Here is a 25,737-nt window from a genome sequence, read left to right as displayed (position 1 = left end):
TCCAGGTAGCTGCCGTGACACACATGTATAAAACACACACGCAAAACACATACCTTTGCTTAGGAAAGCGTAACAAGTTAATAAGAGCAGAAAACACCAAATTCACAGTGAAGCATTTGTTCTGTCTCTGAGAAAGCACCGTTCCACACTGTTTACTAAAAACAAAGTCACTGCGGCGTTTTAAATATGTGTACTGAAATAGCAATACTAAAATTATTTTCCTACCACCTAGCTCTGTCTGCTTGGACACCTGCCTAATGCCTGATGATGGATGCGTCCACTGAAATACACATTAGTGCTGACAACGCTCGTCGCTCTGAAACAATAAGATCCATACTGGAGGCAACATTTCTGGAATTCCTGTGGTGACCTGCAGAAACCAACGGCTGCCTTCTAAAACGAGCGGGAACCCCACTCTTGGGTACAAGTATATCCACGGAGATACATACACAGTGAGGCCAGTAAGTGTGTGTGTGTGTGTGTGTGTGTGTGTGTGTGTGTGTGTGTGTGCGTGAGACAATATATCATGTAGAACAGAGCGAGTGAGTGAGAGCACACGGTGAAAACTGAAACCTCCGGGCAAAGGAAGTGAAACTGAGTGAAAAAGAATAATCCCTCAATGTAAACATAAATCGAACTAGTCGGTGCCTTTAATACCACCTGAATGAGCATGTCAATAATTCATTTCCTCCCTACTCCATTAATTATTAGACACAATTACAAGCCTTGTTGATATTCCTGTAATTTAAATAATAGCACGTTATTTCAAAGGGGATCTTTCAGTCTAGTCCAATTAAATTTAATCACGTATCAACTGCAAATCCCGGACATTCATATTAGCAACCAGTGGCACACAACAATCAGATTCAGTTTGTGCACATTATGAAATAAATAGAATAGGGTTTTTTTTTGTGTGTGTGTGGGGACATTCCTATAATTCAAATGTCTAGACCACTGGACAAATGATCTGAGGTGTTGCTTCAAATGTCACCCAAGCAGGTATGGTCCATAATTGTCCAAGTGTGGCTCCTTTTGTTAGCTTGTAGTGAAAAATGCTGTTGCTCCTGAAGCCCAAACCAGATGTTAATGGGTGACCATAAACTGACCAGTTCTCAGTGACCACGACCACAGGATGGTCCAGTCATTAACAGGTCGCTGTGGTTGTCAAGGGCCATTTAAGCACATTAGACACGGTCTGGCTAGCATAACCTGCCTACCACTTCTTTCAGTGGGAGACTGCTGGAGGCAAAGTAGGACAAACATTAGAGGTTACTTCATTATGAAGAAGCCCTGGTTAGGATCTCTGAGGGAGGCAAGAGAACATTGGACGGAGGCCAGTGAGCAGACATGGAGGGGCCGGGGTATTTTAGAGCTGGGTGGTAAGTCCACACACACATACACAAATGTTGACTGTGAGGAGGTTGGAGGGGCTGGTGATATATCCATGTGGTTTCCCCATATGACTTCACGTTCAGAAACCTCAACCCCAGCAAAAAGACACACTCTGACCCCCAACTGTGCTATGGATTATACTTTCAAATAAACGACGCTTTTATTTCATGTGCAAATTGAGAGCGTGAAGTTGAAAATTATGAAACCTCACACTCATTAAATGAAAATATGCTTTGTTTATTTGCAGTAATTTTACTGAGATTTGAGTGCTTCATAAATTATCATAAATAACTGGAAAAAAGGCTGGGTTTTAATTTATGATCTTTTGTTTACTTTAAGCAAGAATATTAAACGACTGAATCAACTAGTATGAAATTATTTTTCTGCTAACGTCATTCATACAATTAAAAACTTGTCTCCTGTGGAAGATAATAATACATGCTTTGTATTAAAAGTACTGATCAAGTTTTATTTTTACCTGTAAAACTATATAAGATAATGCTTAATTTATTGCTTTTTAAAAAAAAAAAATTTTGTGAGTCTTCACAAGAAGAGCACTAACTATAAGTATAAATATAATTAACTTTAAGTAAATAAACTAATTAATTGCAATCAAATTTCAAGTGTAAAAATACTCAACATTCTCTGGTTGGATTTTTAAGAAATGGTTAAAAGAATAATCAAGCAGAAGAAGTGTAATGCACACCACAGATTATCTTGTTGAAGCTGGTGATGGAATATAAAGCTTGAAAAAAGAGGAAAAACGCAGCGCGCTCAGCTCCAAGTAAAAAAGAATTTATTAGACAATGTTTCGCCAGAACGCCTTTGTCAAGTCTTAACCCGTTCTCTTTTTAAAAAAATAATCAAAACAGTCAATAAATTGCTAAAAACCCAAATCGCAATTAAATTCGACAAAATCTGGAAGGATAAAAAAAAAAAACAACTGAAAAAGTAATTATTTAAGCTGATGCATCTTTTGGGTGATAAGCTAGTTGTTCCTTGAGTGTGTATCATTGATCTAACTAATATATGGGGAACACGTAACGTGTGTGGCAGGCAGTGAAAAGCCCTCAGTGACCTTTACGGAAGAATTTCATAATAAAACCATGCCTCAGAAAACCAAAACACCTGCAGTTTGCCAGCAACACTCTAGTTTGGTCTGGTCAGGTTGGGCTTGTTCTGGGAGGGTAGTTGGTGTCATTCCAGACTGGCTACACGCTAAGCCCACTTTGGCCCAGGATTTGCTTCCTGTGTGTGTGCGTGCATGTCTTTCAGGCCATTGGTTATTGTACTTGGTATTAGCAGGACTCCTGAGGCCCCAAAGACAGACAGACGCATGCCTTGGATGGCTGAGGTGTGACAGTTAGGATTCAGAAGCCATTAGAAATACCATACACACCCCTACCCACACACCCACGCACAAAGCTCTCTTTTACACATCTCGCTGGTAGTCATCAAAAAAGTTTGGTGAAGATGAGTTAGTCACAAGATGTTTGGGCATATCTATGTCTCCAACCTTGTGAGGAAGAAAATGAATTCATTAAAAATCATGAATGGAAGCAATTGTGTTGCTGGTATTTTTATTTTTTTTTTTTTATATATTTTTGCCAAATTTTTAAACGGGTAATTCCCTCTGACTACCACCGTTCTCCGGTTTAACAGTGTAAAATTCCATACCGACGTATCTTTATGGTATGTAAGTAAATACTGCCTCTTCAGCAGCGAGAGGATGAAATCCAGGCGATAAAGTTCTGACATACTATCTGGATGTAGTTAAAAATGAATGGCTTCAAATTGAATTTAAGAGGTGTTGAAGTTTAAAGTGAGAGATCTGTTACTGCCAGCCAGTGGTGAGTCAACAGTAGCTTTTCAGCTTTTCAAAGAACAACTGAATTTGATCCTGATGTGTCATTCATGTTCTGGTAACATGCATGCAGGGTATCAAGTCTCACCTTGGTGAACAGAGGAATGGTTCTGCTGTGCTGACTCATATGCTATAGCTAAGCATACACAGCAAAATAAAATAAAAAAATAATTATTATTATCATGGCAATGATTTTGCATACAGTTTGCATAGTAGTTATTTCAACACTTGAAATAAGAGCTGGATCTTGTCCTGGACACCTGTCAACACCTGTGGTAGTGGAAAATTTAGACCAGGTCATATAGACCAGCAGAGTATGTGAGTCACAACTCAAACAAAGCAACCAGTTTCCTGTCTATGTGAATGTGAAGGTGCTCTATTGTTTGCTTCGAGGATTATTGCAGCGTTCGTCACTGTAGAAGCAACACAATGATCAGATGAGTGAGGGGTAGGGCATCTCTCTCTTTCTCTCTCACACACACACACACACACACACACACACACACACACACACACACACACACACACACACACACACACACACACACACACACACACACACTCTGATACTGGGTGCATTTTAACTATATAACAGCGTGTGCTCCAGAAAGTGTTAAGGCCCAGAGGAGAGTAGTATGTGACTGTGCTAGTAACAATAATGCAGGATAGTGTGTGTGGAAGCCACATTCTGAGACCTGCTTAGCGCTTGAAGTGATAGTTGGTGCTAATTAAAGCTGTGCTTCTGGTAATTGCCCACAGCCAAAACTTAATTTTAGGGGGGTTGCTGGGGAAAATCTGTATATTCTACACAAACCTCCCCTGCAACCTATAATTTAGCAACCCTAAAAGAAACTGAATATAGAAAACTACAGAAAGTTCCTTTATTTAGATGGGCCACTGGTTTATTTTTTGAAAGACAAGGGACAGTAAATCACAAGTCATAAGAAAACATGGTTAGATATTTTACTACCCAATTTCTTCCCAGTGACTGCTGATATGTATGCTCGCGGACAGACATAATATCTACATCTCTCACTCATAAAATTGCTCAAAGCTAAGAGGGAGAGAAGAAAACACTACCCTAGTTGCTGTTATGTAAACAGCAACGTGCGCAGCTTCAATTATAATGACTTTAATGCTTTGTTTCTGTTGATTTAACGTCGAGCACAACAATTTTCATGCTGCCCATAATGACTTAATGGCAACAACCATTACTGAAAGTAATTTAATGGTGGATGACTCAGATGAGCTCTCTTCTAAAATATTTACAGCATTCCCCTGCTTTAAAGAGTCACACTCATTGCTAACCCCTTCTCAGTTAAAAGAGGATTTGCAGAGAGCAGTGACACTAGTTGTCACTATAAAACAAATACTTAAAAATGTAAGTGGGGATGAAAGCTGGTCCCGCTCGTAACTGTGATCGTCACATTCATTGTGGCGGATAAATGCACAGGTGCACGACTTTGTGTTTGTACACGTGCATGATGATCCTTGACTCCACAGCTCCTGCTGAAACAAGATCTCTCTAATGTTCCTGTGTGATTTTATTGTTTCCATGGTATGTATTGTAAGCGGCCACCCACTATCTCCTCTCTCTGAGCAGCTGGATAAAATATACTTGGTTATTTGCCATGGGTGCTCTTTTTTCTTTTCTACGCCCGCTTGAATTGCTGCATTTTATCTTTCTCCATTAACCAGTCGTGAACCATGTACAATGATCTCCCGCAGGCTCAGCAGGATGCAAACACAGAGAGGAAGCACAGGGCAGCAACTGACAATGTCAGGGAACAGGACAGAAGCCACTTCTGCTCGGTTTTATTGTGCTGGTTTTGTACCACCCTCTGTTGGTGACTCTGCAGTACTCTAACAACATTTACCGCTTCCCGCCAAACACAAAGGATGTGTGCTTTCGGTATGTTGTGTGATGATTTATTTCTACCAAAATATCATTCAGAAGTATGAGATTCTCATATCGGTTTTACAAGGTTTAAAGAGAGAAACCCTGCATCTAGAAGTCTGAGTGCAATGAAGTCAACACAGAAAAAAGTACTATAAATTTACTGTACCTGGAGGGAATGAAAGATTTAGCGTCACACAAGGAGAAAAGTCCTTTAAGTAAGTTAAACATTAAGGAACATAAAGTCAGCTGGACATGTACGGGAAGTCATGTGACAACAGAGTGAACATGGGAAACAACATGTGAAAATACAACAAATGTTGGACCTGCTCGTAGTGTTCACACCATTCCATATCTACAATACACAATATAATCATGAAACGTCTGCTGTAGCCTTTATGTGAAAAAAATATTAATATAAATATGATTGACATCTTTAGACCACTGGCCCCCTCTACTGACACCTCACAAAAATGTATTCAGTCAGACTGGGATATTTACTGACTACAAATTAAACCATTACCAAAGAATTAATTAATGTATCCCCTTTCAAAAACAAAATTACAAGGTGCTACACAAGGCAGACAAGTACACAACTGTTCAGCAGTTCAGCAGGAACTTGAGGTAAACTCCGCAGCTTAAATACCAGTCTCCGTTGGTATTCAATGTACTGTTAACCTTATTGACTAAACTGTTAACTGTTACGTGGCAGAGTAGCTGACTCATCCTTCCGATAACTTAAAACTAAATAACATAACTCTTCCCATTAAATATTCAGATTTCAAACTTTACCTTTTACCTAATGACACTATTGTGTCGTATTACATCAGCTCCCAGACACTAACCACTCACCAAGAATCAGTCACTGTAGTAGCCCAGATACCTTGTTGTCCCGAGGTCGGAAAGTCCCCAGATATTCTGTGTTGTGGTTGTTTTACTGTTGTAAGCGTTTTTTTTTTTCATTTTTTTTTGCTTTTGAAGAACAACATTTGGATTAAGTTTTAATCTGTGTATGGCTGAGCTACCATAAATGAAGATGAACGTAATCTTAGATATGTAAGTTAGCTGATCACAGTATGAATTCTGTCTTCATGTTTTATGCAATGTTTCTGGAAAAACAAATAAAAATAAATAAAATAATGGGGTTGCAGTTTAGTCGTCATGAACTCTTATGAAAAGTCTTCAGTTTTACTCGGTTGGTTGTATCCTCAGATTTTGTCATTGACATCTTTATGAATTCTTTCTAGCTTCAAAATGGAATGGTGAGATAAAGTATCGGCCTCACAAACACAACATTTAAAGCCCCGGCATTTCTCCTTCACATTGTCTTGGATTTTATATGTTATATCTTTTTTTTAATCTTCTTGATACGTGAAATAAATAAACAAACCAAATGAGAGACAAAACCCACCCCAGATTGTGTCCTGTTGTATGGTTGATGGGCACAAACCAAACCTTAAGTGATCCTTATTGTTAGAAATTATTTCTGTTGTTAACCTTAAGGAAACTGTATATTTAATTCCAGACAATATTTACACAGGTGCCTATGGTGTGCAATGGGGATAAAAACATAATGTATAACTAAAATATAAATATATAATCATATTTCACATCATTTGACTGAGTGGAAGAAAAAAAATTGAAATAATAAAGGGCCAAGAACGGATACCTGTTGACTGTATTCTCTAAAGTCACAGAGATTATCTGAAATTGCTTAGAAATTATAGTGGATTTCATTCTAATATGAAATATGGTTTCGTTCCAAGAGCAACTTGTGATTTTGTTAAAGTTAATCCTGTTATTTTTTCTTTCCAGACACATGTTGGCACTATTGAAGTATTATGTATTATTTAATGTGTGACCACAAATGTTTGGTAGTCATCATTTGAGTTCTGTTGTCATGTCTACTCATAGCTCCTCATAATCAGAATCAAGGGATTTACCCAATTGTAGACCTGATACACTATGTACCCATTTACCCTGTGTTGGTGTACATCTACAGCAGGGCACTTGCTTTACCACTAAAACCACTAAGGCCAAATGTTGACATTGGTGTAAAGTGAGAAGTTAGAGTTTTAATTAGATTTGTAAGTTTGTGGAGTACGTTCTGAACTTGTTTGACCCAGTTACAATAACTGACCCAGTCCTAGTTTGGAAAAACAGGGCATCATGCCCAGAAGTATTCTCCAGTGTTCACTTACCTCATAAAATCATTAACTCTTTCACTGGCAGATATCAGAAATATATTAGGACCCAGAAATCCTGGGGGCTGGGTATTCTACTGTCTTAATAAAACACCCTAATTGTGACGAGGTAGTACTACGTAATAATACTGATGTTGGAATTAGCGATAAACTTCATACACTGTTGAGATGAGGCCTTTTATGGACAAATGTTACATTATACAATGGTCCAGGAAATAAATCTTATATATTGTAAACCGCTGACTTTCAATCTAACTCAGCTAGCTCACATTAAGCTAGTTCACGTTGAGTAATTTCCTCTGGGTTTGACCAACTCCCTATAAATCATTTTAAATCTCTATGGCCTAAAAAATCAAGAGCACAACCATCGGACTGAGCGTTTTTCTACGTGAGATGTCTGTGCTGTTTTCTCCACCAATTAAATGAAATTCAGGAGCTACAGAGCAGATGAGAGACTGGTGTGTGTGTGTGTGTGTGTGTGTGTGTGTGTGTGTGTGTGTGTGTGTGGAGGTTCTGGGGGTGGAGGGGGCTTTGTGAAAGGGAGAGAGAGAGATGCATTATGTAATAACATGAAAAACAACGCAAGTACAAGGTTGTTTGAAATGTGCAAAAATACTTTCGATTCATTTTGAGACCATGGTGGACTAAATTAGATCGTGGTTGGCCAGCATAGTATTAATATTGCATTGGAAACCCTGAAGATGTATCATAATTATTCTATCTATAGTGATTTTTGTGCTTCTCACTCATTAAAGCAGATACTAGATTGGCCCAGACTACATACATCAAGAAATTGTTAGACTAGTAACTAAGGCCAGTATTTGGTTATATATTTTGAAATTTGAATATCAGCCAAATGAAGAAAATTACCAATCACTGATCAAAGACTCTTAATTTCTTCGAGATGTTTAATCAGAAAATGATTTAGATTAATTAGAGGTGGACTAGTCTGTCTGTACAAACCAGTGACTAAGTGATATTTTGAGGTATTATATAAAAATAAACATTGTTTTATTCAAATTTACTCTCTTTTAGTAGATTAAACCAAAAATATCTATATATTTCAATGGTAGTATCGGCCTCACAAACACAACATCAGTCAGTCTCTAAAAAATGCACAACAGCAGCTCAAGCAAAGATCATCAAGTTCTGTCATGAACCCAATGACACCACAACCTGCAGTATCAGCCACGCTCACTAGATGGTGACATCCTACTTTTAAACCTTCCAAATTAGTGAGTCAGACCAGTATGGGAGACGAGAAGGAACTCTCGAATTACATTTCGGAGCATCACAGTTTGGCTGTTAAAAACAGTACAACGGACGACATGTACTTCAAAAGTTTCCAGTTCAGCTCCACTGGGCAAGGGCACACATCTGTGACAGTGGACCTCATCGCAACAGATGGACTGAGTGCAGTGGAGACAGGCAGATGTTTTGGGATCCTGATCTGATAAACAGTACAGATGCAACACCCCATGCTCTAAACTAAGTTAAAAAAAAAACACTGAGACCTCAAGAGCTATGTGTAAAAGCTGAAAGAAACTGAAGAAGGGAGAGGAGGAAGAGGAGTGAAACGGGGGAAGTAAGCGGAGGAGAGATGTAAAAGGGAAAGCGAGTAAGGGGAGGTAGTTCTGGAGAAAGTGAGAGTGAGCAGCACAGTGGGGAGCAGGAGAGTGGGGAGAAAGGAAATAAAGAACTCAGAGAAGGGAGGGAGAGTGTTTTTATCCTCATGTGCACTCAGTCAGAGGGGTCAGTGAGTGCGATTGTTCCTGGACTGCCTGTCAAAACAGTGTGGCTACCACGGCCCCTATTCATCTCCGCCCCACTCTGAAATGCATGCGCACACAAACCCATGCTAGCATACTAACATATGCAAGTGCAAATACCTGAGAAACCTCCAAAAGCTTTTAACAGAGCTCCTAGCTTAGCAACAACTTCACAACACAATCAACACAGCCTTTTTAGATCTGCGTCACTGCACCACCATCATCCACTGTTTGTGGTTGAACTCTGTCATGAGCACGCACAGGGAAGTGAAAAGCAGCGTGTCAAAGTAGCAGGCAACTTGTTGTGAACGCTATAGAACATGCTGTCTTACCAGGTAAAGCAGGAAAGTGTGCAGACCAGTGCCAAGACCCACGGAGGAGAGGATGCCCAGGCCGACCCAGTAGGCACACCACAGTGTCTTCTTCTCCATGTACTGCACATACTGAAGAGGCCAGAGGGAGGGACAGTCAACCACATGGTAGAGACACATGCACAGAGTGTGAGGAAAACAAGAAGAGGGAGGGGAGGAGGGGGGCATCGTGTGAGGAAGGGAGGGACAGAGAGTGCGAGAAGGTACAGAGAGTGAAAGTGTGCAACACAGAGGACACTTTAAAGGGTGGGAGAGGGCAAGTGAGAGAGGGAGAGTAAGAGAGAAACCTTTACAGACAGAGCCTGTTGTTGAGTTTAGAGGACGAAGCCGTAGGGTAGGAGTGTTCAGCACACTGACAGAAGAACAGCTCCATTATTCTTTTTTTGGTGGCAGCTCTTACACAACTTGTCAAGCAAGGCAAGCCAAGATCTCCCGATGTCCCTCTGGGTTCCTCCAGCTCATCCAGCATTATCACTCCATCTCTCACTCCATTTACACCTCCTCCCTTGAGCCAAGGCAGGTTGTTTTCAGGAGGAAGCATGAAGTGTGTAGATTACGGGAAGAAGGGAGGGGACTGGGGAGGGGGGGGGGGCTTTGACCGAAAACTCAATTTCCCAGGAAACCCAGAAAAACAATGAAAGTATATATTCCCTCTCTCTGTGCAGGCAGTGGTGGGAGGTGACGTGCAGGCCATGGTCGACTGTTACGTGTAGTTACTGAGAGCTGATTACACAACTTCTGAGTCTCTGCATAAAAGACTGAAAAAAATGTTCCATGGCAGCGGGTTTCACAATAGCAAAGCTCTTGGCTGGCATACACACAAAGTGGAAAAAGCCAACATGGAAGTGCCAAGTGAGATATAAAGCACTGTTCTGTAGATTACACGCACACTCAGATTAGAACTTGGAAAAAGAAATGAACAGGTGAGAGGGAGCTTTGAAGGAAGTTAATAATTAAGCAAGTGTAATGTGAGCACAGTCACAAATACACTCAGAGATTTCCAAAGACGCAGAGAAATAATAAATGAACTGCACTTTTATAACTTGTTATAGCTGACTACAATATGTACACAGGAAAACCAGGAATCAAACCATACACCATGCAATGCACTATATAGATACACATCTCGATCACAGCTGCATTAAATACACACTACATTCAGTGTTGTAATGAAAAGAAAGGTAGAACACTATATTCCGCACTGTGATGATAAAGGTGTGGACCATGAAACAAATCACAACCTGTTTACTACATTCAGTGTTGTAATGGAAAAAAGGCAGAACTGTATACCCTGCACTCTATGATGATAAAGGTGTGGACCGTGACACAAAGCAAAGCGTGTTCAATTCCCCACCTTCTGATGTGTTCCTTCAATACGGTAGGCAATGGACAGAAGGAGAAGCAGGAGGAGCAGGCCAAACACCATCTGTCTTTGCTGCCAGAGCCTGGGTGAAAGAGGTGAATTAAGAGAGATAGAAATGATCGATTTATATATGAGTTTACATGTGAGGGGGACACAAAATTATGGGCAGGGAGAAAGTATGAGGAATCATTCACCTATGGGAGTTAGGAAATATCAGCAAAAGAAAAACACTTAAACATTGGGGAAGAGAAATCTGCTAAAAACTAATCAAGCCACTGATACACCGATCAGCCATAACATTATGTCCTAATTTTGTGTAGCTCTCCCGTGTGCCTCCAAAACAGTTGTGACTTATCAGAGAAAGAATGTGGGACTTCTGAGGGTGTCCTGTGGCGTCTGGCAACACATTGTTATCAGTGGGGGCCTTTGGGTCCTATGGGTTAAGGGATTTGCCTCTCTGGATCACGCTTGTTCCAGTGCATCCCACAGATACCGGATCTGTTTGGAATCTAGTGAATTTGGAGGTCAGGTTGTTATGTTTTTAATGTTTTTTGGTCTTGGTGGGTGGTACATGTCTGAGTAACATCCACATTAATGCCTGGTCCAAACGTTTCCCAGTAGAACACTGAATTCTCACAAGGTGATCAATGTTATTTACTTCTCCTGTCAGTGATTTTAATGTTGCGGCTGACCTGTGTATCTCCTCACCAGTCTTCACCAGTGGGAATGACTTGTTCTCGAAGACGATATTAAAATGTGAGCAACAGACATTTTCATGGCAGACATTTGACCTGTGAACATAGGAAACGCAGGTGGGAATAATTTAATATTGGCGGTATTCCACTAAGGAGAGATCCTTATCCATAAGAAACGTCATCAGTTACTGCCAAGTGTTCTGATTTAAAGTGCACACCCGACAAAGAAAGAATCAAATACGTGGACGCAAAATTGCCCTGTTAGTTTTATTGGGGGAAGCATCGCGAGGCAGCTTGTGTTGTCTGTACTTCAGATTAAGACTTTTCAAGTCCCATTACCTACTAAGTATGCAAGTCAGACGTTCACGAGTGGTATTGATAAATGTCCCCTGCTTTTAGCATGTCTTAATGGACCTGAGCCATCATACAACTCTGGTATGTCAGTACAGTCAACTTTATTAGGAACACCTGTGTAATTAAACCAACAAAACAGCTGTAATATAAAATGTAATTTAAAGTTCATTTTAATAATATGGGTTGAGAGGACAACATATTAGGGTCCCCCTTTAATACACAACACCTCTGTACACCCTAAATAATAATAGAAGTATAATCTTTTTTTTTTTTTTGACAACATGCAGGCTTCCCCATACAATTCCCTATACGCCGTCAATACTACGGCGGCCCACCAGGGTCTAATTTAGTCCGCCATGGTCTCACAACAAATCAGAAGTATTTTTTTAGTATTTCAAATAAACTCGTGCTTGCGTTGTTTTTCATATTGTTACAGTAAGCATCTCTCCCTCTCTATCTTGAACAGTCTGGTGAAGTTTGTCGCTAATTTCAACATTATTAAGTACTACCTAACGTTACTTATAGAGCTTTTAATTAAGACAGCAACGTTAAGCTCTCACGAAATCTTACGGGAAACACTGATATGTCATTGTTTGCTATGCTTCCTCGTCCATATATATATATATACTTACAAAACACCTAAAATTACTTCCAAGTAGCGGATATGATGTCTTGCACTACTTGAATACGTAACTTAACTCCCAAAACAGACACTTCTACTCGCTATGCTAAATTTAGCAAACAGCCGTTAGCCGCCTAAAACTAAACAAAAGCTGTTTGTCGTCAAGCTAACCTTTTTTAGCCGTTGTGTATCTTGGCTAAAGCTGTTTCCATCTGCGGGTAAATGCGTTTGGAAAACGCTGGGCTAGGTATCACTGCTGCGGGGTTTTCCTCTTGCCCCCTCGGACATTAACTGATTGTTGTTTTTGTGGCGTTTGCAATTTGTGAGCGAGCATCAGGTGACAGTTTAATTTTCGGCTAATTAACGGTGTCGCATTAAATTACGTCCGTGGTGGGAACAAACAAGCAGACTAGCAGCTTTCCCTGTGCGCTGCTGCTGTTCAGTTCCTAATTTGACCGAAATTTGACTTAATGTTGATGATGGAGAAGTGTCTCAAGTAAAATGGTGGCGTAGTAGACGGAAAATGCTGGTCCTTATGTTTGTAACGCTATATGTCTTCAATCTGCTGTCTCAAGGGCTGCAAGAGTATCCCCTTTTAATGAATGCAGGAATTTTGGATGTAGAATTTTCTTTACCATAAATATTTGTAACGAGCACAACAATCCTCAGCCATTGTTTCACAAGACGCATGCAATATAAAGAAAAACAAGTAGAGAGCCACAACAATGGGCTGCATGTCGCCCTATAGGCTCCCTCTATATATGGTACATATGCTGCGTAGATTACAAAGCACTCCTAGCAACACTGTCTCTGTGTGCTCGTAGACCGTGCCATAATGCGTTCCCCTGCGGGAGGAACAACACCATGTGTTTCAACAGTCTGCGAACAGCAGCTTCTCTCAGTCAGAACACTGCTCGTGGTGCTTGCGGCTCACCACATCCTCTTGTAGTTTAGAAAGTAAACACGTTGTCCTGACACACTTAGCCACAAAAGGCCCCCCTGAGAGAACACTCTGACCTTCTTCTGTGCCCTCCCATCAACAAAGATTATCAGGTGCGTAAAAGACATGCAGTGCAGCACGTGGAAGTGCGACCAAGGTGAAGTCTGATGTAGTCTGGTTTGATGGTGCTGCTGCGTCGGTGTTGTGACATTAGTCCGTGAGGCGGAGAGACCTTATTAGGTCTGTGAGGAGTAATGAGCGGACAAAATGATAAGCGGATCCTGTCATGTCGCCTTTGTGCTGTATTAAAGGTCTGACTGAAGTCTAGACTGCGAGGGAGGAGGCGGGCTGGGTTGATAACACTGAGGAAATCAAGGTCACTTTTTGTCTGCCGGTGATTATGTCATTTTGTGAGAAGGGGAGTGTGGAAAGTGTATGACATATGTGCATCTTATCTTGTGTTTTAGTCAAATTCGCACCGTGGCACAAAAGGTTCAGAATTTCATTGTTGTTTTGCAGTTGTTTTGTGTGGATTTTTAACCCTAAATTTGACCAGAAGCATTCATCCATGATGCTATTGGTCAAAAGAAAAAGCCAAAAGAAACATCCGTTTGTGCGACTGATTGCAGTTTTGCAGAAACCGTGCACTTTGTTCACCTCTGTATCCAGCCTTCAAGGGTGACGAGCACTTCCATAGTGAAGTAGTGAAGCGTGAGCAGAGGTTTCTTCCATAACACCAGGGTTTCCCTCTCTTCCCTCTCCCTCTGCTTCCTCTCATCCACAGGAGGCTCAGAGCCTGGCCACACAGGGTGGGGATTAAATACACACACATACACAAATAAACATATGAGTCATTAACTAGTTTAAATAAAAGTCATGCAAATATGAGGAAAGGGTTTTGCATCTTTTCAAAGACATCTTAGAACTGATGCACCGACAATAAGAGCATCTTTATGAATCTACTGCTAAGATGCACGTCAGACGCTCTTTGTTCTCGACCTGTCGGCTCTCCATTTTGCTGCTCCTTCCCAACGCGATGCATCTGAGGTGATTCACTGCCAGCCCCACGCTCTGCCATGCTGTTCATCTGGAAGGAGTTCTGCTGAGATAAGAGACAGCATCACACGCACCACTCGCCGCAGCTGAACCCGATAGGAGTTCAAAACAAACGCAGGCTCACACAAAACAGCGCACAGACACACACATGTCCAGAGCACTCTTCACTCTCAGACATGTTTGTACACAGCTGACCAGCTGGTGTTGTCTTTGCTCCCGAATCCTGCAGATCGCTGGTAACCTGATCCGACTGTGCACGATGAGTTTAATTAACATAAATTTTGACACTGGGATATTTTCTGTGACTGATTTTTTTTATTATTATTATTTGTTATATAGGCAAATCTCCACTGACAATAAAATAATATACATCGTATAAATAATGTATGTAAGACAATACGCAAGACATTCACACACGTTGAGTCACACGCCTTCAGACATGTGACTGTCTCACTGCAGAGCCTCATGTCTTTCAGGAATCTGTCAGTGGGCAGTGAGATGGGGACTCTGACACTGAGGTATGCAGCTCACCATCTGGTGGAATTGTCAGTTTCTCATGTAGACACACACACTCAAACCTTAATCCCTCGATCCTGTGCCCTAGGTCTGGGCCTCTGGTTTCTGTTTCCAGGCATTCACACTCACTCAGTTGTGAGGCGTCAGATAGACTACTGCACGGACATAAAAATTCAGAAGTCACGATAGCTCTTAAAACCTGCACAGGATTTTTTATTTATTTATTTTCTGTAAGATTTGTTGTTTAGATTGTTTTTTAGAGATGGCTCCTGCGGTGGCAGTATTATTTCCGACCATTTCTTGCCGCAGAGCCAAAGACCTGAATAGATGACGCCACTGTGTAGTTTCAGCAAGTTTAGGTATCGAGTGTCATCCTGATGGGCACACTTTGTGCTGCTGAAGTGTCAAACAAGGAGGGGGGGGGGACTTCTCAAACTAATAGACTGCGAGGCATTTTGAGCTTTTCTTGGCTTTCGCAATTAACCACAAGCAAAAGCTTTTCATCACAGATTTTAAACCCCAAGCACACAAACCCAGAGCGCTCTGCCAATGTTTCTGGTACACCGGTATTAAATGCACCCTATCATTTCTCCCCTTGCATTAGGGAGAACAAAGCGCTGTCCAACAAAGGAGCTTGACAAAGTGCGTCAACTCATGATATCATAGGAACTCACATGTCTGCTGTTGGTGTGCAAGTATGCGTTTGGTTCTGCAGAACACTTTGATCTTCAATTGCATCTCAGTGCATTCTTCATGACCAGTACCTTGGAGACAGTTTCATAACAACACTTCTGCTTCTGTGAGACGCAGTAGCACGGCACCGCTCCAGCACACCATTGCGCAATCACTGCTACCAAAACAACCCAGACCTGTTGAGTAACTCTAGAGCGGGTGGACAATGAGTATCTGAACACAGAGCACATACACTCCAGGATGGGAAATCCACTAAGATGTAATCACTTTCCACATTTCACGCTGAAATAACCACAGTGACACATTTACACAAAGTGTAAAACAAAGCAGGCCTGTAACGCAACACCGTAATATATTTTGGCAATGTGTCATGCAGAGCGGGGTAAACTCACCGTTCAGCTGATGTTCAATCCACAGTGAGCTCTGGGCTCAAATAAAAACCTGTGGTGGAGCCCCAGTGGCAATGTAGGGCAACAGTACGCCATGAAGTGCATCATAACTTGAGTGCAGGGTGTGGTGATGAAGGGGGCCAGGGAGGGATAGAGCGCTGATACAGGGTTGCCGGGGGTTGGGGGGAGGAGGGGAGTGGAGATGGAGAGGGGAGGGGGGGCATCCAGGCTGACAGAAGAGAGACACAGAAAGAGGCAGAGATTTCATCATTTGCCGAATAAAACCTCCGGAGAGCCAGTCTAATTAAAGCTCTATAAATAAGTGGATCACTTTCCTGGAGCGCACTTCTGACGCTCCTCAGGCCTCCGTAGGTTTTGCACAGAGTCAACGAATGGCATTCGGGCAAAGAGAGCTCAGCTAATCCCCACATGGAAACGGGAGAAAACAGGACATTGCAGTTTTTCAGGTCAAAACTAGAGACAGAAGAGTGAGAAAAATATTTAGAGCACGTCTTACCGACTCCAGCAGGTCACTCTATTCTCACTGGTGGAAGTTGTAACTGATTTGGGCATGAACACAAATCACATGTTCTGAATTATCGTCTCCTGGGTTCTACTTGGGAAGGTGAAGTGGGAGTGAGAGTCAAGACTCGGCGTGCGAAATACATGGCAGTCTTCACAAAAATAAATATTCTTAATTATTCTAAAAAAAAAAAATTCAAGACCTGGCTGACATCTGTGACACAGCCGCTGGTGGCTGCCTGGAAACTGTAGCCCTGTAGTCAGATCACTTACACCTTACTGGGATCTGACCTGGTTCTGACCTGTAATACTGCTGAGAGGTGAAATTACCGAGACGTCATTGAGTTTGTGTAAGAGAAGCACTGGATTTAAAAGAAAATGAGTCCAGCAGAGGCTGGTGCAGGCCACAGAAATGAGACTGCAGCTATCAAATGAAATCTGCACCACAATACTTATTCATTATTGCCATGGGTGACGTTTTTCATTATAAGTATATGGACCACCTGTTGGTACTATTTTTTTTAATTTGTCCTGAAAGAAGATGGGTAAGTCAAATTAATAAAAGCTCATCGCAATGATCTGCAAGACATAACAGTAAAATACTTTGAATGATGGACCATGAATAGGGTCGTTCTCCGTATGGCAATCCCAGCATACCCTGCCTACAAGATATAGGATTAGGGCATTATCTGACGATACACATACTTCGAATGTACCATACATAAGGAAAAGCTCTGTGACTTATCAGTCAGCTGACTTCAATTGACTTCACAGAGCCTATTCAGTTCAGATACTGGCAGCTCATGTTTGTTCTGGGTCACGTCTTGTTCAACTAATGCACATTGCACCAAATTACATGGAGCCTTCATGTCTGTAACGTAAGAGAGAAATAGTACATACAGAGATTTTTTTACTCCATTTGTGTAGACACATTTAAACAGGAGAAGAATGAATTGAACTACTTACACATCACAAAGAGAGGAGGAGTTGACAGTGTAGAAAGACATTGAATGCCAAGTGTATAAATGTGAAACAATGGATATTGTTAAGAATTCGCAGAAATTTGGCTAAATATTAGTGGCCCGTACGGGGATCGAACCCGCGACCTTGGCGTTATTAGCACCACGCTCTAACCAACTGAGCTAACCGGCCATGGAAACAGAAGTTTCCAGAAACGGGCAAACGCCAAAATCAGAGTATGGCTTACACATTGTTTTGGGCGCGACAGCTTTCTCCAAAGTATTTTGCATTTTAATAAACTGTGAGGAATGCGTGGTGAGGAAATATGGGTTCTTTATTTGATTTGAACTTTTTAGTCACATCAAATAATCCCCGCTTTGATCAGTAGAGGGCAGTGCTCACTAGCTGTTGGCTTCTCCATACATTTGGGCATTTATACGAAAACCTAAAAGTGACTACACATTTAAAAACATAAATTACTTATAATCGAGTCTGCTGCAACGATATCAGAGGCTTCTTTATCGTGTACAATAATTCAGACTGTATGCAGAATGTATTGGTGTTGTACATGGCTGTACATGGACAAATGTCTGCTGTCCCATTCCTGTCTGACATTTCATTTCAAGTGAATGAAGACTACCACAAATCACAACAGAGAAGGCTGTATGAGACTTTTAGAACTATTAAGATAACGATTAACTAATTATTAAACATACAGTATAAAGGCAGCGTGCACAAACATTGCAGCACCTAACATAGATCTTTTCTTGTGTCTCTCTCTGTCTGTGATGCCAATCATTCAAACCTTATTTGGCTGCTTGCTTAAGGTTAATGTTGTGGAAGGGGTGTTTGTTTGACTGGTACCTCTGCTACAAGCTTTTAAGAGGCACTAGTGAAATCATATGAGCTCAATTTTCTCTGTGAGCAGGACTTTCAGTGTCATTGAGGGGCCTTTGTGTGAATAATCCTCTTTCAAAGTCATGCAAAATATGAGGAAAAGGTTGTGTATGTTTTCAAAGACATCTTAGAACTGATGCATTGATAATAGGAGCAACATATTGCATTGCATTTTGCTCCTCCTGCCCAACACAATGCATCTGAGGTACTTCACTTTCAGCCCCACACTCCGCCATGCTGTTATTCTGGAAGGAGTTCTGCTGGGAAAAGAGACAGCATCACACGCATCACTCACCGGGGCTGAACCTGATACGAGCTCGAAACAACCGCAGACTCAAATACAACAACACATAGACACGCCAACACCCAAAGCAGCCTTCGCTCTCACACACGTTTGTTCACAGCTGACCAGCTGGTGTGGTCTCGTTCCTGCATCCTGCAGATCACTGGTAACAGGACTAGGCCTGTGCATGACCTAAATGAGCTTAATTAACATCAGTTTTGACAAAGGCAAATCACCACCAATTACAGCGATGCACTTTGCAGAATGGAAAAGAATCCACTGACCAGGCACTAGTTCTTTTTTGCAGCAGACAAGGTTACTTGTCATAATAGGAAAATACAGGTGCAGTTCATAGCATAAAAGTTATCTGCATTTATAGTTAAATCACATTGTACTGTGCAATCTGTCTGTAGTGTCAGTCTTCCACTAACTTCCCCCCTCATGACTCCCAATGTTCAGTTGAAAAGCACAGGATCCTACACTCCACCACTTCCTACCAGCACCACATGTCTCCCTTCCTCTGTCCATCCTTCCGCATCTTCTCTGTCCTTTGTCCTCCTTCTCTTTTTTCACTGAGGTGTAGCACTGGCCTCTCTGCTGCACAAGGCTATTCCGAAACAATAAAATCATTCAGCTACAAGAATATAACTGCATCAATCTCACATAATGTTGACACCCTGTGGTGTTTAACTATGTGGACAGTTGCAGACAAAAGAGAAAAAAAAAACAGAAACAGAGTCAGAAATGTGGCAATTCAACTGTATAATCATTTTGGAGGATGTAGTTTGTTGGGGCTGTTGGACTGAATTGAATTAAACACCCAAGCGTTTCTGTTATTTCATCGACTAAAATAGGGTTGTCAAAATAATAGAAGCACGTGTTGGTACAACACAATGCAATTCGATAGCTCTACAAACCACATCCTCCAAAATGGAAATAGATGAATTCACGTTTCTCTCAGTTATGTGAAATAAATGCTGAACACCATGATCCTCATGAAGATTAGATTTAGTGCAGAGCTGTTATATTTGAATGCATTCATTTTAACTTGTCTATCCAATGGACAGACAAGCAAGTGTATAAACCTTGTAACTTTTGGACCTGGCATTCATGTGGATGTTACTTAGACATGTACAACCCAGCTAGACTAGAGCAGGCACCCTCCACCCCATAGCAATAACACTCCTTGATGTACACTGTTGATATACACTCAAAAACATGAAAACCAGCAGATGATCCAAAGAGACCCCTCCCAACAACCCATAGCACCCAAAGGCCCCCCACTAACAACATCCTGTTCCCAGACACCACAGGACATCCTCATTCACTGATGAGTCACAACAGTTTTGGAGGCACAAGAGAGACCTACACAATATTAGGTCATAATGTTATGGCTGATCGGTGTATGTCGATAGTGGATTTAAGATCCGGAACACAACGGGTTCATAGCCACGATGTTACAGTCTTGTCCAGTAAGTGGCAGAATACAACCCAAAGGTTGGTTTGTAGTCCAAGAAGAAGAAGAAGAAGAAGAGGAAGAAGAAGGAGCCGGTTTTGTTACGTCATCACCAACGGACGATAATCGAGGTACAGGAGTTTTCTTTTCGTTCATGTTGTGAGCACGCTGAACACAGCAGCAGGTATGAAATGTAACTTGCTGTAGTTATGTGTGCCTTAGTTCACATGATAGGACATGAACATATCAACACTCGCTGGTTAGGAAAATGATATCTACTGTACCGAAGCCATGGTGTCAGTCAGAATGCGTTTTGCTTGTAGCCAGGAAGCTAATGCTAGCTAGGCTAGTTGTACATGTAAAGTTAGACAGCTGTTCTGTGCGCCCATGAACTGGTCATTAAGTCGCACATAATCAGTATACAGCAAGCATACACGTACGCTAGAGATAAACGGAACCGTGCATATGAATTAGCGCTGTATTAAACTAAAATGAATAATGACGTGACCGTTATTACCAGGCGGAAAAACTGGTGAGGTGAACGAGCAGCCCCTTGTGGAGCTTTGAAGAATAGTTTTTTTTTTATCTTGATATTTAAGTGAACCTTAAATATTCATGCATAAAGTAAGGAAAGCTCGTCTTCATAGTTAACTTTACATCTACATTTAAATCTATTCACTTAATACGCTTTCCCCCCTCATCACTGCATTCAAGGCTGATTTGATAGGTCAACGGGCGTTTCTATGACAAGACAATTTATAATCTAACAGCTAAGACACAGCTCGAGTCAATGAGTCTTGATGTTTTTCAGCCAACATTTGAGTTTTAACTGAAATCTGCACTACAACACTTAGACACGCGTTGTTGTCATGAACCACCATTTACAATATAAATTTAGGAACCACCTGATGATATTATTATTGTTATTATTATTATTATTATTACCTCTAAAGGGATAATGTTCATTGTCATAGCTCATCACATCAGTATCTGCCAGATAACTGAAATACAGTGAATGATACAACCTTGAATGAGACAAATCTCATTATACTAACAAACTGTGTGAGTTCAATCCCAGCATGAACCCTCTCTGGGTGGAAGAATTTGACATTGACATGATTTCACCTTATACTTCAAACGCACATGAACAAAAGCTCTATCAGTTCATCCAGTCTCAGTTTAGATCTGGGCAGCTCTTATTTGTTCTGGGTTATGTCTTGTATGTCTTGTTCAACACATTACATGGAGCCAGTGTGTCTGAAACACAAGAGGGAGGTAGTACATACAGAGTGTTTGCTCTGTTTGTGTAGACACGTTCAAACAGGAGACGAATGAATTAAACTACTCGGGTGTCATGAAGGAAGGGAAGACTAGAAATACTAGATTATAACTTTTTAGTGAAATACGACCTGATCTGTTTTCAAGGGAAATTCCAGTAAACAACACTGGCCCTAACCATGATCAAACCCACAAACACCACGTTCAAACATTACCAAGTGATTTTGCTGGTTCAGATATTCTTTTTTTACTTGTGTGTGTAATGTAGATTTACCTTCCTGTGGTGTTTTTTTGTTCTGCAGATACAACAGCATGGATTTGTGGTACGGTCCGCTGGGCTTGGGTGTAGCAGCAGGGCTGGGCTGTGGGCTCTTGCTCGGCTGGCACCTTCAGACCCGCTTCGGTCCTTCGCCCAAAAGCCAGGCGACGCCGATGGGAAACGGCGCCGACACGACAAGCGTGATGGGAGAAAGTGGTGAATTCAAGATGATTCTGGTGGTGCGAAATGACCTGAAGATGGGCAAGGGGAAGGTCGCCGCCCAGTGCTCCCATGCTGCCGTATCCGCCTACAAGCAGGTCCAGCGCAGGGACCCCCAGATGCTCAAACAGTGGGAGTACTGCGGCCAACCCAAGGTGGTGGTGAAAGCCCCCGACGAGAACACCCTGATAGAACTTCTGGGTCACGCCAAAGAAGCGGGGCTTCACGTCAGCCTGATCCAAGATGCAGGAAGGACACAAATTGCACCGGGGTCGCGCACTGTGCTGGGCATCGGCCCCGGCCCAGCTGATCTGATTGACAAAGTCACCGGAGACTTGAAGCTCTACTAGACTTCCAGCTTGCATCTGTAGGACTTGCACCTAGTTTCCCGTTTCTTAAAGCTAGTTTCAATGTAAAACAGTCTGAGCCCCATGTTTATATTTTTATACAACACCTCCCTCAGTTCAGGGCACTTACTCCTGTCACAGCAGCAATGACAATTTGGTGTGTTTCTTAACAGACTGATGAATAAAAAGTGAACCATTCTCATGCAGCAGACGCTCAAAAAGAAACTAAATATGATTCAGTACTGTTGTTTGTCTCGTTAGAATCACCACACGGTGAAATAAGGAGTCACTGTCTCCAAATAACACACTGGAAATGATAAGATGTACATTTTGAAATTAGAATATCGTCATTCATCATAATCCGAGGTATTTAATTCTGTGGACATCATCAGAAGTGTTAATTTTACATGAACTTGCCTTGCAGCATAGAGCTGGTTGCGTGAATGTAATATCAATACTTTAATGAGACCGGTTCATTAAAAAAAATACAGTATTTGAAATAATTCTTGGTCCTCTCATACTCATATTAACTGATATTCTTGGCCAGTTAATGTGTTTTCCAGCTATTTCAGATTTGTGTTACAAAACAGAGAGGCAAAACAGGCTGGAAATGCTCTGGCCCTTAGTGTTAAGACTTGTTGAATACTGAACCATACAAATTTGATTTGACTTTTCCCTTTTTTTTTTTTTTACAGCGACATTGGGTTTCTTGTATTCTTGAGATTTACAAGTCTTTGGTTGATAATGAGCCGTTACAGTACCATTCACTGAGGAAAGAAAATAGATTCCTTTTGATACAGGCATATATCCAGTTGTTTATTGTTTTAGATGCAAGTCCAGTTGCTCTTGTTTCAACTTTGTTTTTTTTTTCTACATGATTGATGTGTCCGTGACTGGTCTCTGGCAAACATAACATTACGATCACTTTTCTAATATCGTGTAGGTCTCCCTTGTCCCTCTACAGTAGTTGTGACTCATCAGAGAGTTGACATGGGTCTTCTGAGGGTGTCCTTGGTGTCTGGTAACATAAGGAGGAGAGGTTCCTCTGTGGATCAGACTCTCCCAGTGCATTATCTATATAACATAAGTAGAAGAAGCATCTCACCCCAAACAGAGGAGGCTGGCTGCATAACCTCTAGCACCCTCCTGTATATACCAGCAGAGGGTACTAGTACTTCATGGTTGTATTAAGAGACTCAGTGATGGTGAATTCATGGCAGACATTCTCCCACACAGACGGCTACAAGGACATTTTACCCATTTTATTTTATATAACTGAAGCCTGTGTAAATGTACCTTCTCTGCCAGTCTGCTCTTTCAGCTAATAGAGACAGTTTATAGCAGCCTGTTATCACATGGTCTTGTAGAACATTTCTAAGCCATGACATCATTTCCCCTTTCGGGAGCTGAGGGTTGAGTCAGTTCAGTGGATGAAACCGTGCATGTACGACACGTTCACACTGTTCTTGACAAACAAGAAGCCTTTATTTAAGTGGAAAACAAAACCGCTGTTTCATTCATTAGGATCCTGATTATGCACAATCAAGTATTTTAAGTGCACAATTTAAATCTAAGGTAATTTAGATAAGAATATAAGTTCAAAGGAGTTAATGATTGATTTCCTGTATACACGCAAGCCTTTGATAAAAACTTCAAATTCCCACAAATGTTGTGATATTGTTTCCGATCTGGATAAGCAGGTCAACTGAAAAGGTTAAACCCTCTCCCCCTCCCGATGGGACGTGAGGAGGAGAACTCCTGCGCGCTCGGCGACAGCGACCTTAAACCATATCCGGCAGAAACAAACCGCAGCTTCAAGAAAGGGGGCGTGGGGCATGTTAGTCAAACACAAACAGGTCTGCAGTCCCTCCTGAGGTGGAATGGTCCCACATTAGAGCATATGTACGGAAAAGCACACGGACAGGTCATCTGACGTAAATTTGTTTTGGAGAGTTCTGCATAGGCTTTTGCCGGAAAGAATCACGCTTTCCTGAAAATCGCATGTGAAATACTCTCTCGGATTTTCTTCCACAAACAGCCCTAAAGTTTGAGTGTGGGCACATGACTGGTACAACGTAGTGTTTCAGGATTGTGGTCATGAAAGCGGCAGTCTCATGTTCAAATACAGAAGAACATAATAGCGGTTTGTGTGTCTGAGTACAATAATTAAATGCATTTTACAGTCAGACAGAAGAAGCTGCTCACACACATCAAAAGGAGGAGGTTCTACATGAATTTCTTTTCACTACAGAGTGCAAATCAGATGCTTCACAACAGACCTTTTTTTTTTTTTTAAACTGAGAAGAGGACTAGCTCTTCCCACCAGCCCCCCCATTGTACATAAACCATTTCCCATTCAAATAAAATAGACATAAGAAAAATTAATCTAGTCAATACGGAATGTGAGAAAATTAATCTTTGTGATTCAATCTTGCTTTCACAACAGAAATAAAATTGAGTCCTTCATGACAGTTTAAAAAGGGGGGAAAAAAGTAAAAAAAAGAAAAGAAAAACGTTTGTTGGTTTTATGCCCCGTTCCTTGAAAGGGACAGAGACACAGTAATGGTCTGGTGAAGGACTGTGGGAGATGGATGGATGGATGGTAGCTCCAGCCTAGATGTGGAGAGAAGCGGGGTGGGTTCTTTACATGCCGTAGCCGAAGCCTGGCTGAGCTGCTGGCTGAGGGTATCCTGCAGGCGCCTGGTAGCCGTAGCCGTAAGCTGGCTGAGGGGCCACAGGTACGCTGGGGCCCGCTGTCAGCATCAGCTGTGGTGTTCCTGTAAGACGGAGACACACACAGAAAGGTTTGAAACTCATAACCCGTTGTTTTAAGCAGAACTGATGTACAACCTGAATGAATGCACAGTGCTTCCTCATTGCTGCGTTGTAGCTGTGCTCTTTCAGACCGTAGGGACTTTTACTTTTACATAGTTCCTTTAACTGCTGGAAAAGTAGCTCCTTTTTAGTGGCCCAACAACAGGAACTGAGCACAACAGAGCTCCTAGATCTCATTTTCTGGGGTGTTTATGTAGCACCTACGTCAGGGTAGGTAATTTCCCAGCAATGTTAAGCTTGAAACAACAGCTTGCTATTAAAAAAATTAAAAGAAGCATGGAGAGCGCGAGTGATGTCAGGCCTTTATGCGACAATGTTGTATTTCTATGTGTATCACACAGAACTAGGTGATGGGTGCCTGGAGGACGGCGTTGCAAAGTGTCCTTGAAGGTTTCTAGTTATCAGAGGAGCTCAGAGAATCCTGGAGAAGGTTTTAGTCTGAAAACAGCTTTTGTTTCACAACTTTAAAAAGTTTGTCTTCAGTGGACCATATAAGTTCTTTAAGGCGACTGTAGCCTTTGATATGGATCACAGTGAACGTCACATGGATGTCATT

At 41.6% G+C, this 25,737-nt stretch overlaps 3 protein-coding genes and 1 non-coding gene across 7 annotated transcripts in view; 1 reads left to right on the top strand and 3 right to left on the bottom strand.

Moving 5' to 3' along the window:
- The window catches only part of LOC125021696 (vacuole membrane protein 1-like), a 54,214-nt gene extending 37,946 nt beyond the window's left edge, over nucleotides 1–16,268 (bottom strand). Inside the window, exons 1-5 of one of the 3 annotated variants that reach the window (XM_047607838.1) lie at nucleotides 16,129–16,268; nucleotides 14,471–14,570; nucleotides 14,129–14,267; nucleotides 10,852–10,942; nucleotides 9,459–9,569 (exon numbers count right to left, since the gene is read on the bottom strand). In XM_047607838.1, the coding sequence (XP_047463794.1) occupies nucleotides 9,459–9,569; nucleotides 10,852–10,942; nucleotides 14,129–14,267; nucleotides 14,471–14,558 (429 nt within the window). In that variant the 5' untranslated portion in view covers nucleotides 14,559–14,570; nucleotides 16,129–16,268. Of the gene's footprint in view, nucleotides 1–9,458; nucleotides 9,570–9,897; nucleotides 10,019–10,851; nucleotides 10,943–12,702; nucleotides 12,834–14,128; nucleotides 14,268–14,470; nucleotides 14,571–16,128 lie in introns of those variants that run through there. The other 2 variants (XM_047607840.1, XM_047607839.1) reach the window with 2 other exon arrangements.
- A 1,457-nt stretch (nucleotides 16,269–17,725) lies between these two features.
- trnai-aau lies at nucleotides 17,726–17,799 on the bottom strand. Its single transcript has one exon. It is a non-coding gene; the product is annotated as a tRNA-Ile (tRNA).
- Nucleotides 17,800–20,306: 2,507 nt separating this feature from the next.
- On the top strand, nucleotides 20,307–22,552 carry ptrh2 (peptidyl-tRNA hydrolase 2). Its single transcript, XM_047607413.1, has 2 exons — nucleotides 20,307–20,427; nucleotides 21,824–22,552. The coding sequence occupies exon 2, from the start codon at nucleotides 21,834–21,836 to the stop codon at nucleotides 22,347–22,349; it is 516 nt and encodes a 171-aa protein (XP_047463369.1). The 5' UTR covers nucleotides 20,307–20,427; nucleotides 21,824–21,833; the 3' UTR covers nucleotides 22,350–22,552.
- Nucleotides 22,553–23,812: 1,260 nt separating this feature from the next.
- cltca (clathrin, heavy chain a (Hc)) overlaps nucleotides 23,813–25,737 on the bottom strand; it is a 28,768-nt gene continuing 26,843 nt past the window's right edge. For both annotated transcript variants that reach the window (XM_047607410.1, XM_047607412.1), the window contains one exon: nucleotides 23,813–25,123. In XM_047607410.1, the coding sequence (XP_047463366.1) occupies nucleotides 24,990–25,123 (134 nt within the window). In that variant the 3' untranslated portion in view covers nucleotides 23,813–24,989. The remainder of the gene's footprint in view (nucleotides 25,124–25,737) is intronic.

The sequence above is a fragment of the Mugil cephalus genome, chromosome 15 (assembly GCF_022458985.1).
Source record: "Mugil cephalus isolate CIBA_MC_2020 chromosome 15, CIBA_Mcephalus_1.1, whole genome shotgun sequence".
Classification (NCBI taxonomy): Eukaryota; Metazoa; Chordata; class Actinopteri; order Mugiliformes; family Mugilidae; genus Mugil; species Mugil cephalus.
The sequence above is the reverse complement of the archived record's forward strand: the minus strand, read 5'-3'. Positions and strand labels throughout refer to the sequence as shown.